Source organism: Pseudopodoces humilis, chromosome 11, assembly GCF_049639895.1.
Source record: "Pseudopodoces humilis isolate 2021_Gansu_Grassland_sample_001 chromosome 11, ASM4963989v1, whole genome shotgun sequence".
NCBI lineage: Eukaryota > Metazoa > Chordata > Aves > Passeriformes > Paridae > Pseudopodoces > Pseudopodoces humilis.
Genome location: NC_142210.1, coordinates 17341078 through 17360402, shown reverse-complemented (window position 1 = coordinate 17360402; position 19325 = coordinate 17341078). Strand labels below are relative to the sequence as shown.

The 19325-nt window shown below is 40.5% G+C and overlaps 1 protein-coding gene across 2 annotated transcripts; it reads right to left on the bottom strand.

Moving 5' to 3' along the window:
* Window positions 1-327: 327 nt before the first annotated feature.
* DCUN1D1 (defective in cullin neddylation 1 domain containing 1) lies at window positions 328-19032 on the bottom strand. Of its 2 annotated transcripts, XM_014254456.2 has the most exons (8): window positions 18762-19032; window positions 15273-15451; window positions 10541-10757; window positions 9105-9273; window positions 8479-8609; window positions 4386-4468; window positions 4058-4154; window positions 328-3063 (listed from the first exon to the last, which is right to left on the bottom strand). In XM_014254456.2, the coding sequence occupies exons 3-8, from the start codon at window positions 10713-10715 to the stop codon at window positions 2984-2986; spliced, it is 735 nt and encodes a 244-aa protein (XP_014109931.1). In that variant the 5' UTR covers window positions 10716-10757; window positions 15273-15451; window positions 18762-19032; the 3' UTR covers window positions 328-2983. The 2 variants fall into 2 exon arrangements, with proteins under 2 accessions (XP_014109931.1, XP_005525112.1); XM_005525055.3 differs by lacking the exon at window positions 15273-15451 and having other exon boundaries at window positions 18762-19030.
* Window positions 19033-19325: the final 293 nt, after the last annotated feature.

Below are 19325 nucleotides of genomic sequence, written 5' to 3'. Positions count from 1 at the left end.
TGCTGTACTTGAGGCATATCTGAAGCACTGCAGTGTGTGTGGTGTCCTCCTTCACATGCTGGGCCATGGCTGTGCCAAGGGCTGGGACAATCAGCTCCAGGTGGGACTTGGAAACATTGGGAACAACCAACAGGCAAGGTGCAGGAGCAGTTTTTAGTTTGTTTTTTTTTTTCCACCCCAGAAGAAAAGACTTGCCCTGAACTGTATTTTATGCAGAACACACATATTATTCCATGCTTTTTTTTTCTCCCCTCCCCACTCCCTAAAAGCACATTCCAGAAACAGGCTTTACAAATAATACACTGAAACAATGCAGTACAAACCTCAGTCATGGCAATTTCACTGGAGCTTTATTGCCTCTGTTGGTAATGAGAGGGACTGTAAGAAGTTACATTTTGAACTTACAGAGATAAGCAAATGATGGGTTTTTACTAAATATAATCTCAAGATTAAGTGTTTTATATCAGGGCACTTCTAATTTTGTACATATTTTAATGTATAGAAGCAGTTTACAAACTTGATGTTTACCTTCATTTCTTTTTTTCTTGACATTTGGCAAAATTAAATTGATCCATTTGCAGGGAGATCATCAAATTGAAAACATAAGCACTTACGAATTAAAGCAATCCATGTAAGCAACTGGCTGCATTCTTAAAAAAAAAAACAAAAACAGAAAAACAAAAAAACCCCACACATATATGAAGGAAAAAACCACATGGCCACATCTGAGCACATTTCAGTACAAAATATTCCCTGTAACCAGGCATTTTGTCCTTGCAACAACACCCTGTTAATATTTCTTTCAACTTCAGTCATTTTGAAAAACTTTTAAGATGCCATGATAGCACAAATAACCCTTTTCTGCAACATAATTAGTCTAAGTTTTTATGTATTTCTTTATAATTACACAGTAATTATAAGCATGTAGTACCAAACTGATGACAACACTATTTTGTTGGAAAGACCTCGCATTCAAAAGGAAGAGTCTCTAAAACACCACGGCATTTTGCCACTGCCCAATGCCAGACTTTTTTGAGGGACAAGTCTGCATTGGGATGAAAAGCAAGTCAGTTCTCCTCTCCAAACACAGCATACTTGAACTAATCAATCTGAAACAGTACCAAAACCCTCAAGACAGAAAACAGCACGCAGAGATAACCTTGTCGAGCTTTTTTTTTTCCACCCCACCCACCATCATAATTTCAAGTCCCCATTTTTATTTACACAAAACTGAGAAAGGAAATACTGAAAGCAGCAAAACACACAGTTTTTGGCATAGCCAATTCCAGTAGCCAGAGAAAGTCTGCAACATTTTTGAGGAACTGTATTTTTGGAATAAATGCACAACTGGATTTGCCAAAAGGGCACTGCTGTAAGGGGAGCCATCCTTAAGGTCAACTGCACAGAGTACAAATAAAAATTTTAGCTGTTTAATAGTCAATTTTTCCCTAAAATACTTTTAGCATCTGCATAAAATTGTGCCACAGTTTAGTGCAAGTACCAATGACTCATCTCAAAAATAACTCTGGCCTTAACAGGGCAGTATTTAGAGTGTGGGCTTAAACCCCCTCTTCTCACTTGTAAGTATGGTCTGTCTCCTCTCCTGGAGCTTGTTCTTGCCAGCTTGTTTTCCAGAGCAGGATTGATCAAATCCCTTCACAACTAACTCAGTGAGGAGTAAAAGACCATAAAAGCAGCTAAACAGCTCTTGTATTATTAAAGAATTGCATCTGATAAAACCTGCTTTGATCCAAAGGAAGCGATTTAGTCAAACGCAGCAAGACAGAAGTAGTGATGATCCACAAAATGATTTAAACAACAAAGCCAATGTAGTAGTTTGTATCTGATCTGTGCTTGTTTGGGAAAGCTTTACTCTTAATTTCTGTGTTTGGCTACCACAGTGATATGTCAATTTAAGGAAAACTCAGCAAAATAATTTAGAAAAGGGTGTCATCCATAATGGCAGTACCTCTATGTTATGAAGATTTAACTTACCAGGATAATGGTTTCAAAACCCAGATTCACAACAATCTCACCAGCTTCTTGTACAACAGGGCCATTTCCTTTGTCACACCTCAGCCATAAAAGTCACATATCTCAATTTAAAATACTGTATTGTGTAGCAAACAGTTAAGACACAAATTCAGTATATTCAAGTGTTTGATTTCCACAGAAATGAAAAACCTTTCTTCGACAGACAGACAGATAAGCATTTCAAAACTGTAATGAAATCTGATTTCTCAGAGAGTAGCCTAGAGAACGCTGGGTTCTGTGAGGACACAGCTCGGCCCACAGGGGGGAAGTGCTCGAGTTGTGTCGTCCCCCAGCTGTCCCCAGAGCAGCTGAGCCACCAGGAAACCTCAGCCAGGGACCCCCAGTCAATAGCCCTGGGGCTCCTTGGCCATTCCTGTCACTGCTGTGACCAGAGACTCAAACTCAGACGACACCTGCACTTTTCCAGAAAAGAAAAAACTCGGACCCAGTACACTTAAATATATCACTCTTGCAGGAAGTGCTATCAGTACAGTCTTTGCAACTAGCCCCAAGTGTATATTTAAGGATTCTTTTAAAAATTGTTTTGATGTTGATCTGTATAATTCAGATGCCATACAACAGTTGTCTGATGATGACCAGCGTTGTGCTTTATGTGAAATCAGAAACCTCAAAATAATTATAAAGCTTCTAGGACTTATGGGAGATGAAACTAGGGTGATCCACCAACAAAAAATAAATCCATGATGAAATCCACAGTGTTGGAATTTTAACGGGCAAGAGTGGTCCAGACTAGAAGAAAAGCCCAAACCACCAGTAGAAGAATGAAATATGATATGGTCCAAGATGCATCCTTAAAGGTTTGTCTCAACCCTCAGCCATATTGTGAGGATTGATCTTCAGTTCAGTCCAGCCAGCAGAAATTGACTGTGCAATTTTCCATTTCAGGTATTTGTACAGACTATGTACACTCTAGAAGGGTCCTTTAATGCTACACTGTCGTACTTTTTGTCCCAGCAATTTGAGGGCGTGCAAATTCCACAAAGTCATCAATAAGAACTGGCCATGCCCCTAAAAGAGGAAAACACCAGAATGTAAAAACTTGGTTCAACAAGGCATTCTTTCACAAGCTTCATATCCAAACAAGCTATTTGCTTTCTGGTATTAAACTAGACAGAGTTTGAAGCAAAAAAAAAAAAATAATCTATTTTCCTGCTTGAAATTCAAGAGCCAAATAAAGATTTCTGCTTCCTTTAAAGCCAGTTAATACACATCACTTTTAAGGGTTATCTTCCAGACAAAAACAAAAAACTGACCAAAATCCTAACTCAAAACCGACAAGGGAATGAATGAGGACAGCCCATAATTACTAAATAAAGTTGAAGTTTGCTGCCCTCTGCTCCGGAGGTATCACAAGTTTAGTTTCCCCCCTGACTGAACTGATGTGCTGCCAAGGGCTGAGGGTAATCAGCTGTTCTTGGCTGCACAGGGACTGGAAGAGGAAAGATCGATACAAAGGTTTACAAGAGATACATTTGGTAGGAAGTGAGTTCTGTTCAGCAGCCTCTGAGTGCTGCCAGCTTCACTTCTATGTCAAAACACGTCCAAGCCTCACATAAACTGAGGCAACCAGACTTAAAAACATTCTCAGCTACGAAATGCAATAACCAGAGGACCCTACACAGAGCTGCACAAACCATGGATCAGTTACTTGGATGAAGAAGCCAAGAACTGCACCAGCAGAGAATCTGTGGGTTTTAAATGGACATATAGCAGAGCTTGTCTCAGTAAGAAAGAATTTGGGGTTGTCTCAGTAAGAAAGAATTTATGTCTGAGCTTAGACAGAACAAAAAAAGAAAATGGATTCCAAGGAAGCTTCAGCACTTTCCTTTTAAAACATTGGTAACAGAGATGATTACAACATGCATTAAAGCAGCTCCAATTGGACTTCAGATCACCAGTAATACTCTAATGGAGCTGTTTCCGAGATCGTGCCAAAGCAGATACACAGTAATAAATGTAATATAAAACACAAAAATTAATGAGAGAAAGTGGCAATGTTTACCTTCCTCGTCATAGTTAGACATATCATCTGCTATCATTGTACTAAAGTCTAGAAGAAGGTTCCAGGTATCCTTAGGAATTGATCTTTTATGATGTTCCTGTTTGGAGAGGTGGAAAATTTATATTTTAAAAAAATAAACCCTATTATACATTCATTTTTACTGTCTCAGACACATCCATATTCTCAAAACATATTTATCTTGTACACACTATGAATATCTGGGATTTAGGTCAAGACAGTCTACTTCATCTACTCAATAACTTAAACATGTTTATCTTCCAAGTTCTGAAAATACTGCAGTCCAGATTATGTAAAGGTTTAAACTTACCAACAAAAATTTGTTCCACAAGTCTAGAAATTTAAATCTTCCATTAAGTACTAAATTCCAGTAGGCAATGGCCATTTCTAAATCTGTAATATTAAAATATATTACTTTTAGAGATATACATATCAAATATATAATCTCTACAAGTATCTAACACCAGGATGAACCATGTACCCATAAGACTGAAAAGATTAAACTAATGCAAATATACTCACAGATCCTTTACAAAAAGGCAACCATAAATAAACTGTTACACACATATTTTATATTTTACAGAACTGAAAATTGCCCATATTAATATCCAACATAGCCAGAACCCCCCAGGCCATTTCATATGCCTTTTGCTATCTAACAATAGTAAAAAGTCAGCAAAACATTTTCAGTTAAAGATGCTATTGGCTTGAAAAGAAAATTTGTAGTATTTGGTACTAAGACTATTTTTTTTTTAATATATAAAATACAATTTAGATAAAACCAACTTTTAACTATTTCATTTTTAGAGCAACCTTATTACAGGTGCTGCCCTTGTAACAAGGCTTTTGTCAAGTGCTCATTTCTGCAGTCAAGATTTCCTTTTGAAAAAGAATCTTTGGGTAGTGTCCCTAAGCAGACAGAAGATAGCTGGTTCATCTGTTTGTGGTGTTGTTTTGGTTGAGTTTTTGCTTTTGTTTGAGGTTTTTTTTGCTGGTGGTTTGGGATAGTTTTTGGCTGTTTTGGTTTGGGATTTCTTTCCTTTTGTTCATCGGGTGCTTTTTGTGGTGGGCTGGCTTTTTTTGTTTTTTTCTTCTTTCAAAGCATCCTGTTAAATTCCTGTTTGTTTGGAATGAGTGAAGCCTGACCTGACACATTGGAGACAAGCCCCCTGCTTGTCAGAGCTGCTGGAGTGCAGCAGCTCCCAAAAAACCCCAGCTGGTCTGGATGGAGGGGAAGGACAGAGCCAGCTCCCCCATCACTGGGAGTGCCAAAGGCTGAACCACCAGGAGGGGCACACAGGAGCTTGTGAGCACATAAAAGACATTTGGAACACACAACTCTGCCCAGGATCACCAGGAATTACCAGGGAACTGCTCAGTGCTGCAGCACCAAACACCACTCACTGTGAATTACCAAATTCAGTGTCCTCAGCCACAGGATATCACACAGTGACCCCAAAAGGCTGCCTAGGTAAGTGGCCTCTTTTTAACAAAAGCTCTTATATATTTGGCAGTCTAGAAAATTTCTTCTATAAATAATTCCCTTGTGGAAGGGGGAGAAGGCACAGGATCAACTGCACACCTCAGGAAAGAACAAAAAAAACCCACACCAATAACCCAAGAACTGCACTCCCTCCCTTCCCCCAGGATATCCAAATATTTAAAAGAACCCAGGGAGGTAGATCTTGGAGGTGAAACCAACGGCAAACAACACCAAGTATGAATTCTGCATTGCTGGAGGGAAAATAGGAGCTGATGGGGGGTTCTGAATTGTTTAGCATCTGATATTAAAAGTTCTCAAACAGCAGAGTCACATTATAATACCTCCTGACCAAAGTAGAGAATAAAATTTGTGAAGGATTTTCCAGCAGCTGCAAAGGTTTGATTTCAGACAAAAGTGTGAGTTTGAATCTCAAGAAGCAGAGACAAATTAGAGAGAAGTCACTACTCCTCAGTAAATAAAGCTGTATCTGAAAATGGCAACTCATTCAAGACTATAGAGGCTCAAAATCTCTCTTTAACAGGAGATTCAGGCACAAAAACAGGCATTTTACCTTTCAACTAAACTACTGCCTTTCTAAAATTTAACAGATACAAACTTCAGAAGAAGCTGATCAGTTCCTCAAGGAAACAGATAAAAAAATAAGTTTTATTTCCTTGTGCTGCATTAATGGTGTGCATTCAAAAAGGCAAGGTCAAGTCACTGCATTTTACAGTGGTTTGTAAACAATCACTATAAACCAACTGTGCATTCTGACATTTTTATACAATTTTAAGATAATTCTTGTGGGTAAGCAAAGGCTGTTAAAAGCTAAATCTCAGGATGCTGCAACCTCAAGCTCAATGTACGAGTCCAAACATGTAAAGCATGATGACATAATGCCTTGGGACAAACTACATTTTTAAAAAGAAATTATATGAAATAACAAAACTGGAAAGTAAAGATATAATTTTAGGTTTCTGTAACTGTGAGAATGAAATCCTCCTGGATTAAATATATGAGCCTCAAAATACATCCTCCATTTTGAATTTTATCCAGAGAGAAGCAAGAGAAGCAAGCAATGTTTGAGATGAACACCATCTACAGGGTATTCTCCAATGAGATGCAAATATCGCAAGAACTTTTCAGACACCCACAGTACTTACACAGTAGTAAGAAATTATGCAGAAGAAATATATTTCCAGAACTGTGCCTGAACCACTGCACAATGTTTGCAAGATTAGAGGCCAATATACATTAAAATCAATTTGCAAGTTCCTACAAGCAGTTATTTAGACACACCAAAATTAATTGCCTAACTAGCAGCACTTACTTTGCAGCTCTGTACTTCTCCAAGTGTTCTTTTGCTCCAGGGTTTCCAGAATTATTCTTCCCTGTTCTAAATTCATGCCTAGAACTGTGTATTTATGAGCACCAAAAGGGCTGGTAAGAATCCAGACTTTAAGCTCAGTTCTACACCACTTCCAGATCCAGACTTAAAAACAAAAACAATTAAAAAACCTATCTTACACTATGTATATGCTATATGGATACCAGAAAACTACACTTATCTGCCACTGCTAGAGCTTAACCTGGACGAAGAAGCTTTATGATGAATGAGAAATAAAGCAAGTGAATCAGTTTTCCTGGGAAATTAATCCCAAAATTCAGTTGCTGTTCACATTTTCTTTGTTGTAGCAGCCTAAAAAATTTATTATGACTTTCCACAAGAAATACGAATCAGCCTATTCATTTATTTGCATGATTCAGAAATGTCTACAAGCATGCACAAGTATTTTCAGACAGTATAGCAGCACTTTTAGCTCCTTTGGATACAATAAAATTCACAATCCACTGAAAGCAACAAACAAGATACTGCAAGATGTCGAAGGAGGACATAGAGTTTTTGCTTATTTACTTATTTTTCAACACTCATTTTCAGCCAAAAGTTGGTCTGTACATAAAAGCCAATAAAACTAAAGCAGAAAGCTCATCTTTACACACCCTGGGAATGCAAAGCTGTCCAGTTTAGAGCATTTTCATTATTGAGAAAAACAAATTCACAAGCTGCCATGGAAGAACCTACCAGCCTTCCCATATTTTATTACTCCTCAAAACCAGAACAATCAACTTAAGTTACAGGATCATGAAATGCTAGTTATGGCTAATAGCCAAATCATACTATAGAGAAATGAATGTACATTTGGGCTGTTGAACATCACCACCCAAAATAAATTTTTATTCCCTCATTTTTGTTGTTTTGAATAGACAGAGATACAGTTTGTTCCTTTAATTCCATCCAAACTGCAGTGTGCTGAAATTATTTTTAAAGTTATTCTTCCACTCCACCTGTTACACCAACTAAAGCCACATTCAGCATGTAAACTCTGAAATAATGACAAAAAAGCCTTCAGTGAGGTAAGGGAGGAAAATCTCTGTAGGTAGGCACCAGCAGGCATCAGGCCCAGAACAAAGGAATCCATGTCTACCATTCCAATTCTATCCTGCTAAGACATTTGCAAGCATGGTGTAACAAGGGACTTTACAAATGTGCTTACACAAAAAATGGTTTTACAGCTTCAATTTATCCTAAAAGTAAAAATTCAATTAATCTGTTCAGTACTGCAAATTCTAAGTGGTGTAATTATGTCTTTAATGTAAGACCATAATCCATTGTGCTTACTGAGAACTGGATTCACTCTGAGTGAAAGAATAAACTCTCTCTCATAAAATTCTGTAGCCTTTATTAATAATCAATTTGAATACCTTAAATTGACAACTATCTTTCAAAACACAGAGATGTATTTCATCCCAAGGGCAATTATCTTTCAGATTCATTGGATCACAATAATACATTCATTTACTGCTTTAATTAGTCATTTCCAATATTTATGGAAAAATGCTTATGAATTAGAATACATACCTAAACCTTTCTGTCCTGGGTTCTTTGCAAAGTTGAAAGTAAATTGATAAAAATCCTTAAATCTTCCTGGCTCTTTTAATTCTTGTTCCATTTTAGGAATCTGGGCCTTCAGTTTTTCTATGCTGTCACATCTGCATTTTAAAAAGCACGTTTGTTTGTTTGATTATTCATTTTGCCATAAAAACATGAGTTAATCAACAATCTATAAACTATTTGTAGAATACAATACGACTATCAAAACAGAATTCATCAAATCACTTTAATGAGTCTGCAACTCTACAAGAATTTCACTTATTTGTTATTTCTTCACATTGCATTTGCACATACACCTGATATATCAGCTTCTACATTCCACAATTTTTTTAGGAAAATGTGATAAAGACTCCTGCACTCTCACAAGGCAGAGAAATCCCAGGTGTGCCCAACATCCCTGAGCTACCTGCCAGAGCAGCTTTGTGCCAACCACCACACAATGCTCACACAGCCAAAGCAGGGCTTTTTTATTGCAGAGGCAGACAAGTGATGCTGGGCTCTGAAATGTCTCAGAAAGGACACCAAGAATGAGAATGCCCCAAAACAGGACCCTGGATCACACTGTCGCCATCTAACACTCAGTGAGCACTTACCCCAGCTCAGTCATTCCATCCATGAATTCCAGCTTTGAAAATTCACACTGTGTTGCAGCCCGGAATTTCCATGCAATGATGAGTACAGTGATGCTGGCTGGGTCAAGAGCTAGGTCATCACAGAACTGCTGAATTCCATCTATACCAATCTTATTTTCATCTTGAGGATCTTTGGGACATAAAAGTAAGTATCAAGAAAAACAGGTATTTGAAAAAGCTAATTTGTTCAACAAGTATATTTAAGACAAGGAAACATTTTCAAGAAGCCATTTTTGGGATCAGCCCTTATAAGAGTATTTTCAAAACAAAGTTAAATGAGTGTTCCCAATGGTTAAGCTCTAACAATTGAGGCAGTTACTGCAATACAGCCTCCCATACAATGAAGCTCATGTTATTTTCATTGAGAGACAAAAGCACCACAAACATTTGTTTTTTGCCTAATAATATGCAGGATCTTCTGACTCATTCCCTACAGAGCACAGTGGTTCTCTCCCCCCAGCACACTCAAATATTGGCCTCTTTGGTCAGACTGATAAGCTGTGTTCCATTAGGAGCCATTCTGCAGTGTTCATTTCCAAGCTGTACCAACACCCAAATGTGCCCATCCATGGCTACCCCAAGAGCAGGTTTAGGCATTTCCTGGCACACGTGAGGTTTCCAGCATGCAGGAGGTTGGATACAGTAACCTCCAGGGCGAAATTACACTGCCCCTTAGATTCCAAGTCATCCAGGCCAACTCCTCTTCTCACAAAGGAATCAACATCTGGTCTGGAAGTGAGATGTTCACATTTCAACTGCGCTAACAAAGATCCACTAATGCAAGCCAACACAGACTTCACAAAAACGGTATTTGGATTATACATATAAAACACAGGAAAACAGACAGAAAACAGAGCATTCATTTTTACATTAAGTGCTAAAACACAGGATTTGTTCTGCTCTACTGAATCCACTTTATGTGGTAGGATATCAGTTGAACACTGGCTACCTAACAGATACAGAGACTTTGTTTTCTTTTACAGTCTGTTTGTAACTACAAGATAATAAGAACAAGCTGAATAAAAACCAAGGTAGAATCCATCCCTAGTATGCAACCTCTTCCTTTGTCAGGATCAAGTCCTGTGTGATGTGCCTTACCCAGGAGAGTTACCTAAAATCCTCGTTAACCATTACAATTACTCACTATACACACAATTCCAGCTCAGACCTTAATGTCCCATAAATGTAGATACATTCACAGCACATAAAGTAACTGCATGTAATCCTTGTGAAGCATAAACTTACCTTATTTCCCTTCTAATTTGTCTTGTTAGTACAGAAAAACAAAGCTGGAAGAGTCAGTTAAGATTTCCCAGCACAAGAGCACAGCATCACCAATACATTGTAAATAAGAATTATACAAGTAGGAAATAAGCCTTAAAATTCAGGGTACTCACCTTTGTATCTGTTATATAGTTGTTCTAACTTCTTTCTGTCCAGTGATCCTTTAACACTCTCTCGTATATAAAGTTCAGGATTTTGGAAAAAGTTGTCTGTTGCAACATCTAACTTCCAGTCGTTTTGAGACAGACAACTCACTGCTGTCTTTTCACTAGATTGTGTGAAGACCATAAACTGACGCACTTTATCCTTCTGTGATGATTTCAACTTGTTCTAGTGAAAACAGACAATACTGTAACTAGAAATGCCTACTGGACAAAAAAAACACAAGTAAATAAAAACCAGTCTCTGAATGTTTTTTAAATCATTATCTTTGTAATCTTCCCAAGCAATCAGGATATCAAAGTATCTGATCAAGTCCCTCCAGAGGTGGGGCAGAGCAGGCACTGAACAGTTCAGCACCACTGAGCAGCAGGCTGGTGTCCTGGTGTCCAGTACTACAGGACCAGGGCCACACCTGGAACAGGATCTCCTGAGGTGCCTCTTGATGGCAGCAAGGGACTAGGCTGGGTCATCCATTTCAGGGACCTACACACTGAAATACCTTAAAGATTTCTTTTTCTTTAAAGAGAATTTTCACTTTGAAGGTTCTCAGCTCCGCCTACATAATTTGCAAAACATTCCTGCGAGGAGGCATTGTCTCCATTTCACAGGTGCAGCAACCGAAGCTAAGAAAAAAAAAGGTAATTGTGCCTGAGGCAGGCGGGGGAGTGAGTAGCCAAGGTGAGAGCTCTGGAATTCCAGGCCTCCTGCCCAGACCCAGCCATCCCGCCCTGGCCTAGCCCAGAACTGAACACAAACTTGATGCTTATCAGCAGAGAGGGATTCCCAAGGATATTTCTGATGAGGAGAAGCACACTCGGGATTTCAAGGGTATGAGTTACCCAAAACTAATTGCTCATCAGGAGAAAGCAATCACAGCTCCTGCACTACACCCAAATTCAGTTATAGTTCTACAGTTCACTAAATACAGACAAAGCAAAGACTCCCAATGTTACAACTTGGTAAATTAAAGTTCTGACAAAATTTTAAGTCAGAGCTGGATTTCTTATATGGCACAAATATTTAATTTTTAGTTTACTTTGTATTCTAACCAAAACTTGTATATTCTGTTCATTATTGTAACTGTAATTTCAACAGCTCTTTCTCAGGGAATATGGAGAAGGGCAAAAAAAATCCCAAAATGTGATAAAATTCAGCCAAAGCATGAATGATTTAGGAGCAGTACATGCTTGAGCTCTTAATTCCAAAGGATAATTAGCATTCAATCACATTATCATTAGAAAAAAGAACTAATGCTTCAGAACACAAATTCATCTGTCCTAAAAGTCAGAATCAGTCTTCTGTGGCTTGATGAGTGTGAATGCTTTTATTTGTAAGAATAGTTAAGTTACCAGCTTCATTGTTACACCATTGAAAAAAAAATACAAGAGCATCACATTTGGTTTAAACTGATACCCACATAATATACTAAATAGAACAATACCCTTAGCATAAGTATCCTTTAAAATAATCCCCCCAAACCAAAAGCACTCTGTATCTACAACACTTAACTGAAGCCAAACTTTTAGCTCAGGCTGCAGACTTCAAACAGTGACATTAGTTAGTCTATACCATTTTAAAATCTATTATGTGTTGCTGCTTTATCTCAATCTCTTGACCAAGTTTGTCACACTGGACGTCTACCTACAAACACATTCCTGAAACTGAGATTTTCAGATGCGGTTCCAGGTAAAGGCGAAGCCACCAGAGCAGCTCCTGTGCACCACCTGTCCATGCTCGGCTCCACAGCAGACATCCAACACCTTGCACTACTGAGCTCACACTTCCACAAAAATCAATTACATTGACAAAGCCATGTGCAATGACTTTCAGGAATGACTAATGGATTTTAGCTGCAGCATTTTAAAATGTATTGTAAACTCAGATATATGAAAACAAACCAGTGAATGAAATCCCAAATGAAGATGAAACAATCCCAAATGAAGATGAAACAATCCCAAATTTAATTTTCTCTATCAATTACCAGCTGCTTCTAATCAGTTCCACACAGCCAGACTGCTGCATCACCACAGACTCAGCTGCACTATAGGGCAGCCATACTTAATTACTTTAGCTTTTCCTTTCTTTTTTCTTTTTTTTTTCTTTACAAAGCTGGTGCCTTTAATCTTCAGTATTTTGATTTTTTTAAAACGTGTACACATAAGTATGCGTAGCCCATTTAATCGTGAGTACTCTGTAAAACCTCAGGAGGCTTTGTTCTGCCCTGCTCCTGCAAGGGTAAACTCCAAAAGCAGTGACATTCCACAAAAAGTCAAGGAACAGGTTTAACTAGGCTTTACCATGGATGCCCAGGACCACAAAAGGTGGCGTGTTCTGCATCTTTTCACGTAAGAGTGCAATTTGTTAGATCAAAAACTTGCAGCTTAAATGCCTCTTATGATAAAATTTAAATTCTACATATATACATGAGATTTTCCTATCCTTGGGGCTCCCTGATAGTAACAACATAAAACCTTTTTAAAAGAAGATCAAAATTGCAAAGAATCAAGCAGCTAATTACGTTAATCAGTACAATATTCAGTAAGGTATAAGATGCAATAAATCACACTGTTCAGCCACAACCTTTTTCTTGAATAATCATACTTTTCTTGGTAAAATAGGAGTTTATTTTTAGTGAAGAAGGGCAAAAGCCTTTTTTTCTATTTGATGAATGCTTCTGCAGAACCTTGCCAATGTGGATAAGACACTCCACATCCTGAGTGACTGGACACTCTTTGCAGGTCTACGACAGGACAGCAAAAGATGGAATTACTGCTGAGTTTTTATTATCCTATTATAGCTCTTCTTCCAGCACATTAAAAACCCACACTTCAAGCAGGATCTTCAAGCAGGTTCCAAACCTTCTGCACTTTTAAGGGCTATTTCTAGACACTGAGCACTAATACTCTATTATTGTTTTAAGTGCAATACAGAGCAGCACATAACCTTTAATCCCACAGTCATAAGGCAACGAATACCTGACACTGAAATTGCGCTCACTGTAATGCAACACAATCCACTTAAAACATCTCAACTTTAACACAGGTTAAAAAGGAAGACAGAATTTTATTAAACAGATACGTGTCTTGCCTATACATACAAATGAAAAACAATGGAAAGCAAATGAAACAAATTTGTACCCTTATTTCTTGGGTTAAGAGGAAAAGGAAAAACAGTTCTGCAAGCCCTTGATGAAGTTTGTGTGGTATCCAAGCTACCTTTCATAATAAGGATGTCACAAGACAGATAACCTTATTTTTAAAACACAGAATAATTTCTCCAAATGAAAAGCTACATTGTGTAGATGCATGCAACTACATTCATTCTAATTAGCATCTGGTTCTATAACTTTGATTTTAAAATGAAGATTTGCCTCTTATGATGAAGTATCAAATTTGAATTTTCTAATTCAATATCCTTTCCTTGATCAGATATTTCAGTGAAAAACTACAAATGAAAAATAAAATACCTGGACTTTTATTTTCCCAAATATTTTTTTCTCCTAGTCTCAGGAACGAAAAATGCTAGAACTTCTCTACCAACTCTGACTACAGCACTGTTTTTTCCTTCTGCACTGTTTTTAGTCACCCCAGATTCAAAGCCAAGTTCTGCACACTGGTCATCAGCATTTTGCAGACAGCTAATAGCCGAATGAGGGCTCCACTCTCCTGGATAATGTTCAAGGGCAACAGCACCAACCTTTGTCCCACACTGCCTCACTGGAGAGCTGAGGATCCCTACTGGAGCCCTGTTCTTGGACTTGGCTCAAAGGTTCCATCCAGCCACCAGTGAGACAAGCAGGGCACGATGAGTTTTGCTGCCCAAATTTCCTTGTGGCCCCCAAGGACGGCATTCACCCAGCCACTCTTCAGTGAGCAACTGCTCTGCACCTTTCCCTTCCCAGCCACTGCTACAGATGATCAGTTTCCTTCGAGTTTCACTGCTAAGTAAAGGAATTTGAACGATGTGACATCTGTGCTTTTGTTTCAAGCAGGACTCAAAGAAAAGCCTGTTAAGTTCTCATGCATGTGACAGGTAAAAGCTTTTTCTAAAATAGTATCAAACTCCACAAAGTCTAGGCCTTTACACTGACTGCATTCAGACTTCAGCAAGAGCTGTGACTGTGGAAAGCATCCCTTCTCTTCCCAAGGACCCCGGGGATATCAGCTCAATCCAGAGGTTCGGAAATGCACAGAGGTTCCGACTGCCACTTCTGTCCCATGATGCCACAGGAATGGCCAGGGGAGTTCTGCTCCTGAATCATCCCACCTTGGACCATGAAAGGAACCACAAGACACCTAAAAATGTCTGCTTTACTGCCTGTATTCAACAAACACATGGCTAAAGCTTAAAGACAAAATCATGAGTATTTTAATTTGTTTGATAAAAAAATGTTAATTACAACAAAAATCTACAAATACACAGAACTACATCTTAACCCACAAACAGTGATGGCACACAGGTATACTACCAAAAAAATCACAAAAAAGACAAAAACAATGAAAGTAAGTAGCCACAGTTTCTACATAATGTAAACAAACATGTCCCTCAACTACATTTTATTTTCCACAGCAGTTTCTCTAAGAGAGGGCACACAAAGTAAGAAAGTCAGGACATTTTTAAGCTTCTGTTTCAAACTGATGTGAAATCCACTTAGCTGCAGTGGAACAGAACAAAAATACTTACAAAAGTCTGCTGAGATCTAAAATCCAAAGGAAAAATCACAACATAAAATTAAAGGTGCTTTCCACCCTCTATAATGTTCTTTTAGTGGATAGAATAATTTCAGAATTCGCATGCAGGCAGAAGGTCAATATACAGCTACCCAGAAGATTGCTGTAGATATAATGGTAATTCATGCTAACCTGGGAGGTGAAGGAAACACAAAAAATTAGGGCTTTTCCAAATAAAAAAGGACAACATAGAGCAGCTAGTTGTTTAGCATTCTTAAGTCTGGTCTGGGGCAAAAGCTCTATTCGTACTGTATATTTGCATTGGTCCCATAAAACATGAGTAAAATATCAAGAGTTACATAATAAATTTCACACCTTGTTCTCAGAGTAGTTCATATTCTTGAATATTTTTTTTCATGGCTGTAGTTAAAAGTGATTTAAAGTATTAGTTCAAAGGGATCTCTGGTAAGCTAGGAAAGGAAACAAAATCATGCACCATCTTGTCTAGCATTCTGACTACTTCATCCAAAGCATAATGCCAAGGATCTAAAGTTGTACTCTGGGACAATCAAACCTCAGATATTTAATATCAACAAACTTCTACAGACATGCATATGCACCACAGATTACACATATAAACAGCTGGCCTTGCAGGATAGCTTGTTGAGTTAAACACCACATAACAATGTCATGAAGTACACTAACATTACAGGAGTCAGCGTCAGACATGAAATTCTTGTAGTATTAAATTTTACAACTTCCTGTCAGCTGAGGTTTGTAGTAAGAAATTATGTATTTATCAGCACAGAAATATTTTTCAGAGAACACAAACTGGACAATGTATTAGATAATGTAAATAGAGACAAGGCTAGCACTTGGCTCTGGATAAAGATGTAGATAATCACACACTTGCCTCGATTACCACACACAGTTTTAAATTCATTAAATCATTCAGAATTGTACAGATAGTGAAGATGGCTCAGAGTGAAATAGAGCTGCTTACTGCTCTGCCTTGACTCCTGGGCATACCTTTGTCCTCAGGATGAGATGAAGCAGTAACACTAACAGGGAAGGTGGAGGACACATCTTCTACAGGTGCTGCTCAACCAGCTCAAATGAAGAGTGAGTAAGAGAGGCTGAGTACTCTCAGCAGTCCAAGGAATATTGGCAGGGTGGTGTCCCTTCCAGATATAGCACAAAGATGGTTCAATGGCAGGAAACATCTGTCCTGAAGGCACAAGGCTCTGGCCATATGGACACTGGTGGGACTAAGGCAGAGCCAGCAGTGCTCAATCTGGCAGTGCTGGATGGACAGTTAGGAGCCAGGCCCCAGCTGCAGGAACCTGTGCCATGGCATTTGTTGTGCTGGACAAGCTACCTGGCCACAGCCACTGGGAGGATGAGCCAGAGCAGTTGTGTACATGGGCAGAAAAACAGGACATCGAAATCTCCTGTTTCTGGATGGGCATCCTCCGATCTCCGTGAAGTCTCCCTACCTTTCCCCTAACCAAACAGAGGATTTTAACATACCACAAGTACAGGTACAGAATCCTACATCCAGGCACTGGAAACCATTCATACCTGTATTTACTATTTCTAAAAGCTGCAGCCTGTCATTCAGTCCCACTTCAGTGCTATGTCATCCTTTCACCTGGGTGCTGCAGTCAACAAGCACAACCTGGAACATGGTTGTCTGCACAGGGCCTAACAGCTCTGCTCGGGGCCATAAGTGGAGTATTCACATACTCCCTCCAATCTGATAAATGCCAATCTAGCAGTACAGAATTGCTACACAGAATGTCTGCTGGTTCTTCAGTTAAGTGTTTCCAAGAAGACCAAGAAGACAGAACTCTGCTGTTTTTCACAAAAAGTTATTCTCAGAATAATGGACCACACCATTTCTGTTATAATGTCACCTTCTACAGGACTGTTCAATTTAAATTTCTAATCTCATAGCCAGCCAATAATATATGTACATGGAAAACATCAACTGTCTACCTCATCAACTGTGTATTTATTTTGCCTGCCTACATTGGATATACAGTGAGACAGCTCTAGGTGATTTTTATGGAAAAAAGTTTTCATAAAAAGTTGTGTAACATTACTGTGTAAGCACTATTTGAGACAGTCCCAGACCTGCAGAATTACAGATTAGTAAGACACCTTTACAGTCTGAACTTTACTCAGACTTCAGTCTTAAGCTCTCATAAAAAAATACAAACGAAGATCTACATCAAGCTATTCAATTAAAAATTATATTAGCTACACAGTGACAAGTTTATTAGAGGTCTGCACACCACTTAATTTAAATGCTGGCTAACCAAATTTTTACGCCAACATAACTCCATCAATTAAAGGTGACATTGTAATTTTTTTAATATATTTTTAACACTGCTTGTCAGAATAGTATTAACAGTAAGTATAAAATATCTTTATACCAATAAGCATACACCAGTAGATCTTAAGACTCCCTCCTACACCCTGCCTAACACTGCATTACTGCTACAGAAAAGTACTGCTTTAAATTGTACAGGTGTAGTAGCTAAAGCTGTTAAAACATTTGAATACAGAGAAAGCCTGGAAGTACTACTATAAACTCTTCCCTCCAGCGCATTAAGACACTGCAAGAAACCAATGAGGGCCCCCTTAATTAAATTGAAGGAATATATTTTTCTTTTGTTTAGGCAAGCAAAACCAGCAAATGTTCTAAACACTGCAGTTTCTCCCTACAAGAAGCAAGGGAGAAAGTCAGTCGATTTGGGAGTCCACAGCAAATCCTCAGCTATGAGAACAGGATTACAGAGAAAACGCAAGAGAAACCTTTACAAGACCTTTACTAGGAGGACCTTTGCAAAGCCCTCCTTTACAACACTTCTATGAATAGAACCAACCAAGACCCCAGAACAATTATCCACAAATTCTTCAACATAATTGCAGCTCAAGAAGCATCAACACCCCCAAGTTCCCCTGTGAACTGACAGCACTTAATGGGCCCTGAGATGCCTGAAATCCTGAGGAAAAACTCCGAGAAGCCACTGGTTCCTGGTAGCCCCTTGCACTCCCTCTCAGTGCTGCTGCAGGCACAGGGCACAGACCTCACGGAGCTGCCCACAACACCGCCGCTGCCTCGCAGAGGTGCCTGAACCCCCACACCAGGTGCCAGCGAGCCCCTCCCCGCCGTGCGGGGCCTGGCGGGGCCTGGCGGGGCCCCGCGGGTCGGAGGCCTGGGCGGGATCCCCGCGCCCCCCGCTTAGGCCCCTGCCCGGAGCAGCCCCTGCAGCCCGCCCTGCGGCCCCGGCCCGGGCCCCACACGTCGGCCCTGCCGTGCCCGGCAGGAGGACAAGCAGTTCCCGGGCCAGCACATCGTGCCCGGCTGCGGAGCCCCCGACACCGGCCCTTCGGCCGCTCCCTGACACCCAGCGCGCCACGACCAGGCCGCGCTGCCCCTGTCCGGCCCCGAGGCGCCGCGCTGGGCCCAGAGGGGCCCCGGGCGGCCGCTCACCATGGTGGGGGCTGTGCGGGCCTCTCCCCTCCCGGCTCGGGCGGACACTGAGGGCGGCGGCGGCGGCGCTTCCTCCGGCGGCGGCGGCGGCTCCCGGCTCCTCACGGGCCCTTCCGCCGCCTTCCCCCGCTCATGCGCAGTGCGGGGAGCCGGGAGCCCTCACGGGGGGCGGCCCCGGCCCGCGGTCCCCGGGAGAGGCCGCGGCGAGCGCCTCTCGATCGGCGTTGAGGGCGCGGCGAGCACCGGGAGGGGGGCTCGGCCCGAGCAGGGAAGGGAGGGGAAAGTCCCCCCCAGCCTCCTGGAGGCTGTTACGAGGTGGGCTCGGAGGGGATGCGGCGGGGCAGGCGGGGGTGCGGGGTAGCAGCGGCAGCAGCGGCTCCTCACCCCGGTAGCCGCTGTTCTGTGTGTTCCTGTTTCGTCAATATCAAAAGATCAAACACTTCGAGCGCCCGGTGTGAGCGCCAGGGTGGTGTGGCCGCCGTGCCCGGGGGCCTGAACGGGGGAACGGCGAGGTGGGAAAATCCCCCGGGCTTTCCAGGACGGATTCGCAAAGAGGCAAAATCC

Bases quoted from the DNA above. Each gene is read 5' to 3' on its own strand.
- DCUN1D1 (XM_005525055.3), bottom strand. The intron at 9,274-10,540 runs GTGAGTACCCTG...TATGTCCCAAAG, and splicing joins ACTATATAACAGATACAAAG to ATCCTCAAGATGAAAATAAG. The intron at 4,155-4,385 runs GTAAGTTTAAAC...CTCTCCAAACAG, and splicing joins TGTGGAACAAATTTTTGTTG to GAACATCATAAAAGATCAAT.